At 32.0% G+C, this 16,054-nt stretch overlaps 1 protein-coding gene across 1 annotated transcript; it reads right to left on the bottom strand.

The window, feature by feature from the left end:
- Positions 1-9,576: 9,576 nt before the first annotated feature.
- On the bottom strand, positions 9,577-12,705 carry LOC145620426 (uncharacterized). The gene is made up of 2 exons (XM_081675103.1): positions 12,478-12,705; positions 9,577-11,925 (listed from the first exon to the last, which is right to left on the bottom strand). Exon 2 carries the CDS (start codon positions 11,882-11,884, stop codon positions 9,779-9,781), a length of 2,106 nt encoding a protein of 701 aa, XP_081531229.1. The 5' UTR covers positions 11,885-11,925; positions 12,478-12,705; the 3' UTR covers positions 9,577-9,778.
- Between the last annotated feature and the right edge of the window lie 3,349 nt (positions 12,706-16,054).

Genomic DNA, 16,054 nt, shown 5'->3' on the forward strand with positions numbered 1-16,054 from the left:
GAGTAGGACTCATATTCCTCCCAGATCCGTATTGAGGTTTATTTTGCTCTTATATATGCTTGTATCCCAAGTACATTCGAGGTATTACCAGCAAGAAGTGTACATATCAGTGCAGTGATCCTTTTTGCTTTAAACTGGATGAATGATGATATATAACTGACTACTTTTGGCTTTGATGTGGTAATTTCACATGCAAATAGAAATTTAGTGTGTGGATGGGGCAACGTTAGCAAGCAAGTTTTCTTTTTTTCGAAACTGAAGTTTTTGTGCGAAACAAGCTTAAGCTTTGGTCATATGCCTAGATGCATGCGGCAGTGAGCATCTCCACTCCCCCCTCCCTTGATCTGCCGGGTACATGAAGAGATTCTTGTCGAAAGGCGAAGATTAAAAGTAGCTATATAACCCCATTGTTCTTGCTCAAAGCTAAAATATACTAGTCATCGCTTGGTTTAACTATACAAGAAGGTACCTGCCTCTTGCTAAAATAACAAGTCGTCCTAATACCCCCAAAGCTATTTGGCCGCTTTTTTTTTTTTTTTTTTGACGGACTTTATAGTGACAAGACATTGTGATATTTGAAAAAATAATTAAAATGAAAGATTTCTAATTGTATTAATGATTTACGACAACACAAAGTCAATAGGAAAGAATGTAATTGGAATGTTTAAAAAAAAGCTGGGAATGGTAACACTTCATACATACAATTACAAATTAAGGAGCTATAACAGATGTATGGTTCTTACCATGAAATATTTGTGCACTTCATACATACAATTACAAGTAATAACTAGTTTTAGGATAACACTTCTCTTAACTAATACTGATTTTGGCATTCCAAAGTTTGATTTATCAATCCTTGAGGTGGTAGAGCCCCAAAAACTATATTCTCATGATGGAAGTGTCATAGTTAGATTGTTTCGTGTCTATTTGTTATAGCAAATGGGTGAGTGATAAGGAAGAGAAATCCAAAAACTCACTACTAGATCCCAAAGCGAGGTTTCATCCTAAAATCAATTGACAATAAAAGGATAAAGTAGCCCGGTTTCTTTTCAATGTGAACAAAAAATACTAACACCTGTACTTAACAATAATAATATTAATTTATCTTTAAATAAATATAATAAAAAATATCAAGTTGTTTGCGAAGCTTCTCAAGTCAACCTAAACCTTGCTCTAGTCATCTTGTACTTATTAATTTCAAGTCAACCCATTTATAATTTCAGACAGCTTAAGATTCATTTTATGATAGCGAATTTTCTCCTTGTTGTATGCATATATTTATGTTGTCAAAAAAAATAATTATATTTACGTATAATTTCGGGCGGCTTAAATCATTTTATGAGGGGGAATTTTCTTCTTATTGTACAAAACAACCAAGGCCAATCAGGCATTCATCTAAGCATTGCATGCAACATCAAAATAGGTAGTCGTACTACTGTTCTAGTGATTAGTGTGAAACAACAAATACCGACCAAGTATTTTAGATAATAAACCCAAAAAAAAAGCTGGCTTTTCAACCTTATTTCAACTTGCATGGTTGTTGGATCATGAATGCATGCTATAGTTTAATAGTTATGTACCAATAGAAGACTCCTCTCATGTCATCACCTTCTTCCTCTTTTATTCCTCATCTTCCAAAATTTGGTCAATTTATCATCAACTTCAAAGTCTTCTCTATTTCAAACTACGCTTAATGTGACAAATCAAACTTGCACGCGCGTTACGATAAAATGTTACTCCATATATATATATACCTCACTTTCTTAAATTTGGTAGCAAATATTGTTGACCTTTAACAAAAAAAGAAAAAGAAAAGGAAAAAAGAAATACTAAGCATTACAAGTTTATAAACATACTTGTGTATTTGCTTGATTATTATGGAAGGAAATGGTGAATGTGTTAGGCCTACGAAGGTAACACTTATCGAAACCCGTTGTGTCAAGGTTGAAGCTAAGGACTTCAAATCTATGGTACAAAGTCTTACGGGTGTTAACTCTTCTGTTGCATGGATAGGAAATACTTCCTACGATACTTCTTTACAAAAAGAGAGGAAGCGTAGTTCACCACCACCAGTTCAACCACAACAACAACAACAACCACGTGTGGCGGCTACTTCACGAGCCGGAGAGGGCGGTGGTGTATGCCTTGGAGGCAATGCTAATGTTGATTATAATTTTGACAATTATGGTGGTGGTGTTTCTAACGTTGATCTTGATGAGATGTTACAAGGTTTGCCTCTTATGGAAGAGTACCACTTGCAAAATTGGTCATGGGATAACGGTAAATAGTAGCTAAAGTTCATTCAATTCATATATGTAATATTCTTTTAGCAAAACATTAAACAAAATTTAAAATGACATGTAATCCTTAGCATTTTGAATTAGTCAGCTAAAAAAAGAAAAAAAATTAGATTATTTACCTATTTCATTGATGTTAATCTTAAATTCTTAATTAAATGGCCAAACGGGCTACCAATGTACTAATACTTTGTATGTACTAATAATCGCCTAATTGGCTTCTATACATACATATGCTTATTAATTGGTTTAGTCGTGCGTTGATCCATCTTTTAAATACTCACACTGTTTTCTAGCTTTCCTTAAAAAGTTTGTCACAAAATACTTTCATCACTTTTACTTGTACTAGGGTAGCTAACGCGCGCGATACGTGCACATAGCTAGTCATATGACTCATATCTAGAGACTCTTTCGGCTTGGTCTTAAAATCATAAATTTAGTTGTTGACAGATTTAATGACAAAAAAAAAATATGTAAACAACTATGTTTATGAGTATATAAATGTCCAAGACAACTAACATTAAAGCATGAGAGCAAATAATAAGTACATAATTAAATATTTTAGAGGGTATAATTGTCCAAACACTATTCATTAAAAAAACTTGTATACATTAATGAGGGTATATATGTAAATACACATTTTAAAGGGTATACTTGGCATTACACTATTTATAAGAGTAATTTTCTACTTTTTATAAGGTAGGGATAAGGTAGGGAAACAACATGAACTTTTGTTTTTTACTTCCTTCGTTTCTATTTACTTGCATTGTAAGTTGCAAGACTTGTAAGTTGTAACACAATCTTATAGCACGTATTTTAATATATATCTAAATTATATAATGTAAATGGATAAATTATATATTCAAAAGAACTTTTACACATAATGTTTAATTCTTCTCTAATCTTTGTGTTAAATTATAATGCCTCATTTATCTTCACTAATAAGCTCCTAAAAATGCAAGTCTAAAAAGTGTGTTGCAAATATAAAGAAGTATGTTATTCTATCACTTAATGTCATTGGCAATTAAGTTTACAATAATTTTTTTAGAAAATAATTAAAGATATTTTACAAAAAAAAAATAAATCTATTTTGAAGAAGATAATGAGTCTGGAGTGAGTCTTGGAATGATTGTGAATTTGGAGAATCGTGTATGAATCAGAATAATACAAAAAAGTGTTGAAAAGTTAGTGAAAAGCTGATGTGGCAGTCTGAAGTAAGGATGACAGTGGATCTGGACTCGACCTGGATCCGTAAATCCAGATCCATTGTTGCACAAATATGAGTCTTCAAATTTTGGACTCGACGGATCTGATCGGATTCGGTTCCTATTGAAAAAAACAAATATAAATCTCCAGACCCGATCCGTTTAACCGTTTTATAATCTCCTTAAAAAAAACTAAAATTGTTAATTTGTTGTTTATCTACTCCGAATAATGTTGATGATGTTAGTATGTAGCTAGTGATGAAGATTATCCCTTTCGGAAGATGAATTTTAAATGCTCATATCGAATACATCATCGTTGTTTTTTCGCTTGCTCATTTGTAACATTATATTTTATTACTCATTTGTATTGTTTGTAAAGTGTTTTTTTTTTTTTTTCAAATGAGAATTATATAAGTTGTTTGCTTTGTATTTTTATTTTGATTAATTGTATAACTTTAATTAAGGTATTGAACTTAATAATTCCTTAATGGAAGTTTGAAGTGCGCATTTTTTTGACTCGAAGATTACATGAATTCATTGCAAAAAATTAGGAATCGAAAAATATGTAGGGTCTGTTTTGGACCCGAACCTGTCGAATCTAGGTATTTATTTTCCAAACCCTACTAATCCAAGATAGAAAAGCAGATTTAAATTCGGGTTCATCTGTACCTAATTCAAATCCAACCTGTTGGCATCCCTAATCTGGACTCTGGAGTCTAGGTTCGAGTTTGGGGATAAACTTACCCTTAGCTCTCTCACACAAACCCACACGTACTGCCAATATGAGTAATATAGAGTGTTTATTTTAGCGCCAAACTTTTAATACGGAAAAATACCCTAAACTAGATCTTTCCAATTCAGTCTCATTTTTTCGTTTCAAAATCGCCACCACAAATAAAAACATTACAAACTTGTGTCACAAGAAAACAAAAGAATCATTACAACATCATTCTCTCATTTTCTCTCTCCTAAATCAGCACCAGAGATGTCGGTCATGACTTCTTCGGGGTGGAAGAAGAAGAAGAATAACCACAACCTCACGAACAATATACAGATAAATGAACCTGCTCTTGAAAGTGTTTTTTACATTCATTCTCCTTAGAAATTTATTGGAATGAAGAACGGTAAATAAGAATTGGTTGTCTTATCTTACTAATGAGACTTTCATAACAAGTTATATGGAAGGGTAAAGTTTGGATTATTAAGAACAATTTTTTCTTGTGCTTTTATAAAGAAAATAAATTTGAAACGTGCAATTGCACGGGATTTAACCTAGTTATATATATTTTCAGGTATTTGTTAATTTATAAATAATTTTAATGTAATTTGTTTCATGTTGATTTGAACTCATTTTTAATTTTTTTTAAGTAATTGGTAACACTGTTAATTTTTGTCAGTGACAAAAATCTTACTATCATTGGTAACAATGTATTTTTTTTTGTTACCAAATATAAAAGCAATTTTTAATTAAAATCTTTAACCATATTTTTTTTTCAAAAAAAATCTTTAACCATGGTTAATTAAATTTTTTTAAAAATAAATAATTATAGATTTAATAAAAAAAAAACAACCACAAAATGCCACTAAGTTTTTTTAAAATTCACCAAATGTTATGAAGTTTTTCACATGTTCATCAAATTAAATGTCATCGAAATTTTAAATAATTCACCAAATGTCATTAATAACTAACGACCGTTTTTTCAAAAAAAAAAAAAACTAATAACCGTTAACTATTTAGGATTAAATCATCAAATCATGACAAGTGTATGATATTATTGATTCATGTAAATTATTTAATTTAATTATAAAAAAAATAATTTTTCGATTTTAGTGACGAACATTGCGTAAATACCCTGTTTTGTGTGTAAAAAATATCTCGATTAGCGTGTCATTATTTTCTTTAACAATGAAAATTGATCGGATAAGGTTTTGGTGGTCATTTATATCCTTTTAGTATTTCAAATTAAGCTCAAAATTGGCAAAAACAAAAAAACATATATGCCCCATTTTTGGTCTTTTATAAGGTAGTTTTTGGCAAAAATACCTTTAAAAAATCTTAAACATATCTATGCTACACATTATTTGCAACAAATGTTGGTATACAACTATTATTTTCTCTCTTCTTTTACACTAATGAGGTATTACAATCCTAACCCCTTTTTTGTGGATTTTGAACATTTATTTTTACCTGAAACACAATTTAAATCGATCCCTTTTAACCCATAAATTTGCTAGTCAACTCGACCCAAACTCAACCCAACTTGCCAACACGTTTTGTAAGTTTTTCTCTTTCAATTTTAAAAATACATTTATTGAAAAATGAAAAGAGATTCTTTAACTGAGGTTAATCATCTATCTACCACTCGACATTCATTTCTGCATCAGATTAACATATACTACCAACCCGCACCAACTAATTCGTACAACTCACATTGCGCCTCCGATCACATAGCCCACACGGCCACAACAACCACTGCAACAATTGCATTCGACATTAATTTATCTCTCATCAAAGGTAGAGAGTATTTATATATGCTCATTAGATAGGATACAATATTTCCAAAAGATATACTACTCTAACATATATCTTAAAGATATAATCACCAAATATTATCTTAACTCAAATAAACTTAAATATATTATTTTACGGGTAATGCTATACATAGCCCTTAGGGCTATATGTAAGTATTGAATTTACTCTTGAAAAATGTATAAAGTTGGGAATTCATGACAAAAACACGCGCAAATCGGTGTAATTAGTGTGTTTTTGTCATGATTTTTTAAATTTAAACAATTTTCAAGAGTAAATTAAATGCTTATATGTAGCCCTTAGGGCTATGTATAGCATTTTCCTTATTTTACTAATAAGATCAATACGGAAAATATCACACATATATATTCTAATATTGCATATCTCTAACACCCTCCCACAATTGTAATGGCAGTAACATGAACGTTGCGATTGGAATTTCTTCACTTTGTTGAAGTCGATCGAGTTGCAATCGCCTTCATTTTTTTAAAAAAAAAAAAACAAACATTTGCAGCCATGTCTCTTTGCATATCTCATATATCTAAGGGTCTGTTCTCTTCATAATATTTTCAGTTCAGTTCTTAATTTGCTTCTCTTATAAAATATTAAGTTCAGTTCAGTGGCGGAACCAAGGGGGGGCTGGGGTGGGCCACGGCCTCCCCCTTGGTTGACATTATCTATTAAATGTTGCATAGTATTATTTTGCTTTTACTCAGCTCAGTTGGTTTTAGTTGGTAGTGAGATCTATCCTCCAATCTCCACCCCAAGTTCGAAACCTACCCCATACACTTTCATTTTTTATTTTACTTTGCAATACTTACTTGTACCAATTATACTTACATTGTAAAAGTTGAAGTACTTCTTTCATCGTCTATTTTCCTGCATATTTATTCAAGCCACAGATCTTAATATATATAATGTCATTACTCATTACTACAGAACTCATGAGACCAACACCCAAATAGCAATAAACACACGTATATAAAGCAATTAACACAACTAAGTCCAGCAGAATTTACATGCACAAACTGAAATTTCAATCACTCAACATTCCTAAAATTAATATATTTTGTTCAAAAAATAATTAATTACAAAATCTCTTATCATAGAACCGCTCCCTCCTACTAAATAAGTGAGCTCCATTAACATTAACTAACACGGCTGTCTTTTAAAGTAATATAATTGTACCACTTGAAATCAAATTATCCAATGATCGTTATTATATCATGCATAGAACTGAAATGACGCAAGAAATTAATATCAACACAAATAAGGCAACATAGCAAAATTAAAAAGCATGCATACTAGGCCAGTCCACCACTCACATGATTAGCTAAACCACGAAGAACAATGGTGGCTGTAAGGACATCCACTGAAAATATTGAACCTCTCATGGCCAACTTGATTTTTCTCAAATATCCCAAATGTTCCAAGAACCTTTTCAATGTCCAAGATAATAATGGCAGCATATCTTGGGGAAAAAAAAAAACATTTAAGGGTAAGAAATTAAAGATGCATCCAAATTAGATAGATACAGAGTGAACACGCTTACAAAGACAAATACATTTAAGCTTCCAAGGTGGATTATTTGAACTATTGAGCATGGATACTCAAAAGAATTCAACTTTGATGATGTGTTGCAGACTTTAGTTTATAGGAAAATTTGTCAGAAACAATCTTTTAAAGTGTCTACTTTATTTAAAACAACCTTTTAAAATCTTTTTTGCAACTTCAGACCACATTATAAAATTTTTTTATTAAAGACAACCAAATGCTACTTTCCGGCCTTGATTCTATTTTCCCCGATGTTGACCACTAGTGTGCAACGCACATGACCTCATGTATTGCTTAATACACCAATTTTTCCTCCAATTCACTCGTACTAAAGAGAGGGATGAAAGAGAAGCAGGGGTTTTGATAGGAGTTAGTTGGAGGGAAAAGGGGTGTATTAAGCAATATAGGAGGCCAGGTCACGTGACTCGCACACTCGTGGTCAACATAGGGAAAAATAGAGTCGACGCCGGAAAGTAACATTTGGTTGTTTTTGATAAAAAAATTTTATAATGTGGTCTGAAATTGCAAAAAAAAATTTAAAAGGTTGTTTTAAATAAAGTAGACACTTTAAAAGGTTGTTTCTGACAAATTTTCCTAGTTTATATAACCCTTTAATTTCACACTAAAATTGACCAACTTAAAACATTAAGATTGATTACACAATTTCATAACTATAGAACAAAGAGACAAATGAAACACTAAGGGTTCGTTTGGCATCGCTGTGGTTTTCTGTTTTTTGGTTTTTTGTTTTTTAAAAGTAAATTACATATGCTACATAATGGATCAAAAAATATTTAGACTTATTAAAATCAAAAATCATGATAATTTTGAAAACTGACAACAAAAAAGTGAACACCTTTTTCTTGTTTCCTGTTTTTGGTTTTTAGTTTTCAAAAAAAAAGGAAACTGAAAACCAAAAATGATGTCAAAAAACCCCTAAACAAACAGACCTAGAAGAGATTTCAAATAAAACAATAAAAAATAAAATAAAAACAGACCCAGAAGATTACCATGCCTTCATTATTGAAAAAATTTAATGATAGATATTATAAGATTATTATAATATTTGTCCTACTCTGCGACAAATATTATAATAATCTTATAATATCTATCATTTAAAACCACGACAGATTAAACCATAAAAACATGCAGCGTATATGAACTAACACTAACACCCCAGATTAGTGTTTAGTAGTAAATAACGAAAATATACCCAATTGAAGTTAGCAATTTGCAAAAGCAATTAAAAAAACAAACAAATACAGGCGAATTTCATATCGAAAATCAGATTCATTTGAAGAAAAAGAAAAGAGACTAAAATTACTTAAGAATTACTACCTTATTGCATCTATTGATTCTATTGAATTATTAATTTTTTTTTTTTTTTCTTTCAAAAAAAAAAAAAATAATTCAATAGATTCATAAGTGAAAATCAAAGAAAAATTAATCATTTCATCTATTACAATTGTGCCTTTCACTCCGAGCGCAGCAAAACTTCTAGCAATACAATGCAATTATACATACTAGGTTACTGACCTCTATTCCCCCCCTCAAATCTTAATATTCCCAGCAGTTATAATCCCAACAATACGGTTTCAATTCAGAACAATTAAAAGCTAAAAATTAAAATTCAAGAATACGCAAATGAAATTGATGGAAAATCAGAAAATTACCTGCGGCAAAGGTAAGGAGGCAAAAAAGTCGATTATAAGTATATTTGAAGTATTTCATCGCGATGATCCACGGATCCTTAACGAATTCTCGCTTTCCAAATGGTACACAAAGGAGTGCGGCGATTCGGCGGAGCCACATAAGAACAGAGTGCAGTAGCATAATGAATTAGAATACTGAATTTAATTCTATAACATCAATAGAATAATCAAATTTCAAGGCAATCAAGGATGAATGCCTCAGTGCAGCAGCTTAAATGCATACTACGTAACAAAAATAAAAAATTATAAGGCGTCTTGAACTCTTATGGAGCAACATAAGAACAACACTAACAGTCAGCCTATCAACTCATCAATTAAACATCTTTTATACACTAATATCGTAATAAGGACAGAGAAAGACCATGTTACAAGAGGGTTGTACTCAGCCCCTACATTTGCAAGAAAGGGGAAACTAAAACTCAATCTTGCCTTCAAGTGGTAATAAAGATAAACTGCAATTTAAGCACCTAACTGGAAAGCTCACTTGGCAACCGCATCTCTATTGTTGCCATCTTCATTACTGTTGTCTGGGAGAGTATCTAAATCAGTTCGATCTTTAACTTCTTCAGTGACTGAAGTATCTGTTGAGTCCTCTTTTTGGCCTTCTGACTCTGAGTTGTTCGTAGACTCAGCTTGCTCATGCTCATGCTCATGCTCCTCCAAATTTATTTTCTTATTATAATTCAATGACTCCTCCTCCAAATGCTGCTGCTGTTTGGAATCATCGACTTGTTCATATTTCTCAGCACCTTGGTCATCATTTGCTTTTGTTGCTTCCTCTCTTTTCTCCACTGGCTTCTCTACTTCTTGGCCATAATTTACTTTTGATGAATCCTCTTTCTTCTCCACAAGCTTCTCTGTATCTTGGCCATCACTTTCTTTTGACGCATCCTCATTTTGCTCCACTGGTTTCTTTGCATCTTCGCTTTTATTCACTTTTGATGCTTCCTCCTCTATATGTACCTTAGAGTTTGAATCATGGTTAATTAATTCATTTGTTCCATTTGTTTTTTGCTCTGGATTCTCCCCATTTGCACCCTCGTGACCTGATGTATCGGAATAAGATGTATGGCCATCTGCTGAAGAGCCTCCTCCACCTTCAACATTGTTGGTGTCCTCAGTCTTTGAGCCAGAATCAGAATTTGCATCCGATTGGTTTTCACTTGCGCCTGCTTCAGTTTTCTCAGGTTTCTCTGATACAACTTCCCGTAGAACGGAATTATTATCCTCTTTAGTGCTTGTGTTATCTGTTGCATCATTTTGATTCAGCGTGACAAATGTTTCATCAGTGAATGTAGTGGCATTAGCTTGCTTGTCTTCGCCAGACTCTACAGTTTCAGAAGGGAGAGAGTGAGAGCCATCAGCGATATCTTGTGTAGTAACATCATGTTTTTCTCCAGCAGTTACTGCATCAGAAGACTCCTTTTCAACAGTCTTATTTTCCACGGCTTCTTCATTATTCTCTTTATGTTCAGATGCATTCAGCTCTAAAGTGGAAGAATCATTTTCCTTGTTTTGTTTCTCAGTAACAGCTTTGTCATCCTTGTTAATTCCATCTTGAACCTGAGCATCTGATGAACCTGATTTCTCTATCTTAGAGTCCTTATCTTCCATTAGTTCCGTACTTGTTTCTTCATTCTTACTATCGTTGTTGCCTTCTTCCTTTTCTTGACCTTCATTCTGTGAAGTGTCATTCTCTTTGCTCTCTTGGCTTTCCTCTTTGGCTTCTCCATTCTCTTTCTCAGCTTCTTTCTCGTTCATTTTCTTCTCTTCTTCATTTCCACTTTCTTTGCTCTCTTCGCTAATTTCATCAGTCTTGTTCTCATCAGATTTTTGCTCTCCACTTTCATTTTCTTTGCTCGCTTCTTTCTCCTTCTCCTCAGCTTTGTTCTCTTCCTTAGCTTCATTTTCCTCCACTTTGTTATCTTCCTTAGCTTCATTTTCATTCTCCTTGTTCTCTTCCTTAACTTCATTTTCCTCTGCTTTGTTCTCTTCCTTCGTTTCATTTTCCTTTTCTTTGTTCTCAACCTGTTGCTCCTCCTCACTTTTGTTATCTCCATCATCCTTCACCTCATTTTCCTTGTTTTTGTTTCCTTCTTGCTCCGCCTCTTCATTTCTCTTATCCTCCTCCTTCAACTCTTCATTATCCCTCTTCTCACTTTCCCCCTCACTTTCTCCTCCTCTTTCTTCACTTCGTCCCTCCTCATTTTGTTTCTCCACGCTTTCATCCTTAACTTCCTCTTCGGGTTTTTCATTCACTTGCCCGCCCCCTCCATCCTCATTCTCTTCCGGCTTTACATCCTCACTCCCAACTTTCTTCTCCTCACCCTCTTCCACACTATTCCTCTCATCTTCCTCCAACTCAGGTGGATCCCTCCTTCCCAACTTTAACCTCTCAATCCCCTCTTGCACCTTTTCCGAAACCTTATTCGCTTCTCCGAATGTTTTCTCCTTACCATAAGAACGTTGAATTTGATACACTAACCAAATACCAACACCCAACAACAAAATCAATTGCACAGCATGCTTTACCTTGATCCCCTTGTTCGACCTCGAACCCCTACTACGAGGCGACAACTTAAACATACTTCTCAAGTATCAAAACCTTGTCAAATACCCAAATGTTTCTGTTGGTACAATCAGATGCAAAAAAACATAAATTATATGTCGATCACCCAACTTCAAAGCAATTACAAATTGGAATTAATACAAGTAGCAATTACTGTAAAACCTTATCTTCATTCAATTAAAAATTTAAAAATGTTGCCACCCAAAAATTAAAATCTCCCTAAAACAAACAAATTGTACAAATATATATACTTGGTACTAATTAAGATAAAAATCGAGAAATCAATATGATTTGAGATCAGCACCTGAAACATAATATTGCAAGAACACAAACATAAAAATACTGTAACTCCTAAATTGGACAACAATTGAATAATATAATAAACAATATTAATCTGGAAAAATCACTCTATATTCCCAATTCAATTTAATATGTTAAGAAAAAAAAAAACTATTCTCACTCTATTAGAATATAGTAACATTTGAACTGACAACTAAATTATAAGACATACCAAGAAACGATCAAATATGAAACATTATATTAAACCCCATGAAAAAGGAAAGATCTATATATTAAATGTAAAAAAAAGAAATAAAAAGGAAAAACTGACCTGAAAATGCAACTGGGTGGTTTCTTCTCTTTGCAAATATTTGAAAGTATGATTCAAATTTGAAGTATGAAAAAAAAAAATTGGTAATAAAAGGAAGAAGAGAGAGTAAAAATAGAAGAGGGACAAATGAGAAGGAATGTCGGTGAGTTAGGTTGTGATTTGTTATCTGGAACTAGAAATGGAAATTGAAAGGGTCAGATTTGGATCTAAGTATGGAAGTGGAATTGCAACACTACAACTTTAATTTATATTATAATGAGTCTTAATGACATTTTGCTTGATTTTTAGTTTTGGCTTAGTTTGTTTATCTATCTTTAACTGTAAACCACTCCCTTACTTTCACATACATACGCCACTTTTCACTATTTTACAACTACATTTAATGCTCTCTTAAGCAAACTTATCGTATCGAGAGAGTGAGGGCTAGCTTAAGTGGTTAGAGCTCACTCCCAGTTTAAGGAGATCCTGAGATCGATTCTCACCCCGCCCTTATGGCTCTCTAAACACCAACAAAAAAAAATTAATCATACCGATGTCATCAAGACTATTAGATTACAATCTACCCCAACTCAGCAAATCTAACGGTTGAGATTTTCTCCTCTATTTTTTTCTATCTCTCTCTCTCTCTCCTCCTTCATTTCCACGTTCTATTCTCTTTCCTCATATTTTCTCTCTCTTACTTTCTCAATTCTTCTGCAAAATCCATACTCCTTTCAATAACTGTGATTCTTCATCAATTTCTCAACTCTACATCTATTATCATGTGAGTAATTCGATTAAATTTTATTTTATGTGATTATTCAGCTAGTTGCGCGATTGGAGGTGGAGCTACTTGAGTGATAGCTTTGATAGGCTTCGTGTAAACGTTCTCAAAATTAATATAGTTACCTTATTTTTTTATATATAGTGACTTTTGGATTACCTTTCTCAAAATTACTTTATCTTTAAATATTGACCTCTATGTAAGTTTATCAAAATTGATATTGTAACCTTGTTTCTACATATAGTGACCTTTGTGTGAATATCGTCAAAATTGTTATAACTTGATATAGTTCAGTTCAGTTCAGTTCAAAATTCTCTCATAAAATATTCATTTCAGCCCAGTTCAGTTTAGTTCCAATCAATTCAGCTCAATTCAGTTAATGTGAACAAGCACTTAATCTATTTCACGTGATTTGAGCTAGCCAAAAATAGTCGCACGATTAACTTCACTATAATGTTGGTTCTCAACAAAATTTCCTAATCAACGAGTTAATTAAGTGACAATAGGTAGGATATCGACGGGGTTGAAGTGTTTCCCTACCATGATGTATCGCAAGCCGGTGTGAAGAAATTGAATTCACACAACATGACAACAGAAAATAGCATGTATGGCAAATTGAATTCACCTAGCTAAACATATGCACCATTAGGCCAGGTTCACAATCTCAATATTAATGACAAATTAAAGAATGATTGCTATTGGTGGGCTGGTCCATCACGGCCCACAATTACTTCCTGGCGTTGCCCCAACTGTAACAATCTCCTCTTCATTTAAGCCCATAGACCCATATATTTCCACAAATCCACAATAGAGGATGTAGTGCACATTAAAAGAAAATATGTCCTTATTCATACGAAGTATAAAATTTCATGCATTATCAACTTGCAATCGAGTATACACTATACAGTATACTAGTTACTTGCATATAGTTAAGATTTATATATTGTAATACGAAGTAAGTAGCTGTATAAATTAGGTTAATAGTTTTGATTTTTTTTTTTTTTTTTTTTTTTTTTTTTTATTTTTATTTTTTGGCAACGGTAGATCAAGCCACATATTTTACGTAATTCTTCATCGTGAATTTGTGATAATTAACTTATTTTTGAAATAGGATCTTGTTAATGAATGCCCCGAGGTGTTGGATAAGCATTTAACCTTTCCTAACGGGTATTAATTTGGAAAATGCTTGTCAAGACCACGCGTCGATCGGTGTAATTAATGTTCATTTTTATTTGATATTTTCACTTTTAATTATTTTATACGAAGTATATTCGTTAACATTTGCCTTTGAATAATATTTTATACGGAGTACTTCTTACAAAGTACTCAAAACCTTTGGTGTGCTAATGCATTTATTTGAACTCAAAACCTTGCACAACATAAAGAATTACAATTATTATTTTTCTTGTAAGTAATATTACCAACTACTCCATACTCAATGAATATTATTACAAAGGAAAATTTTGGAACATATTTTTATGAGACTGTGACTTAATTATGATTTCTTAAATTTTTAGGTTGATAGTTATAAACAATATTTTTCAATTTGATTTTTTATTAGAAAGGTTTGCTATAGGTTAGAATTCAACATGCTGGAAAGCAAACTTGTAAGACTATAGAGAATAGACTTTCAAGTCTTGTTAAAGTCATTAGTCAACCAACAACTGATTTTATTATACAAGTTCGTTACGTAGCATAACACTAAATAAAAGTAGTTAACACTTAACAACTACTCCAATAACTGTTACAAGTATTTTATATATAAATCTAATACGAAGTAACTATTTATAACTAAATATGCCAAACAAAGTTCCTCCTCTTATAGACTTGCGTATCGGTCGTTATCATTGTGAATGTGGCGGATGTTTCCTTGCAATTGTTGGTCTCTTTTCTTTCTTTTTTCACACTTACTTTTTTTTTTCAAGAAAATAATAATAAAACACATTCATACTTTACTTAATCACAATAAAGACAAAATAAAATTTTAAAAAAAAAAAACTAACAACTACATTGTATACTCTCTTCCTTCCGTTTAGAGTATGTATTCAATATATGAAAAATGTTACACTTTCCGGCTTCATCTTAGAATAATTAGGAATTTAGGATACTTTTTTACCCTTTATTTTGAAAAAATCATTTCTGACAATCTTTTTTTTATTATTATATAAAATAAAATTTTGAGAGAAATAAGTTGTTGGATTTATGTTCATGTAATATTATTGGAATATCAATCTTTTAATTAAAATTTTATTTTATATAATACAGAGTAGCAATAAAAGATGGTCAAAGTTGATTTTAAAAAAAAACAAAAAAATCAAATGCCCCAATTATTACGAGACGGATGGAGTAATTTTAATTACACCTTTTAAGGAATATAATCACCAAACCCTTTGCATAAATAAACATGAGAAAAGGTGGTCACAAAGAATAATCACTACGGAGTATTTTTTTTTCAATATAAGGAAAGATACAAGAAGTTATTATCTTAGGAATTTCTTTTTTTTTTTTAAAGACATATTATCTTAGCAATAGAAACCATGATACTTGTATCTTTTTTCAAATCTTTTTCAAGAAAAAAAAGACACTTCTAGCTACTAGCTTGTGGGGAAGGAACGAATTGAAGGAAATTCTACTCGTTTTCCCTTCTTCATTCTTTTTTGATTAAATACTCTTTTTTAATTTCCTACTAAAAGGAAAATAAAATTCATTATTTGAAAAGTCTTTATTTGCCTCTTAGATACTTTGTACGAAGTATACACTGCTCCGTATTAATTACACTACTCCGTACTCCGTATTAAATATTATACCGAAATC

Source organism: Chenopodium album, chromosome 27, assembly GCF_948465745.1.
Source record: "Chenopodium album chromosome 27, dcCheAlbu1.1, whole genome shotgun sequence".
NCBI classification, from domain to species: Eukaryota; Viridiplantae; Streptophyta; class Magnoliopsida; order Caryophyllales; family Amaranthaceae; genus Chenopodium; species Chenopodium album.

Bases quoted from the DNA above. Each gene is read 5' to 3' on its own strand.
- LOC145620426 (XM_081675103.1), bottom strand. From the start codon at position 11,884: ATGTTTAAGTTGTCGCCTCGTAGTAGGGGTTCGAGGTCGAACAAGGGG.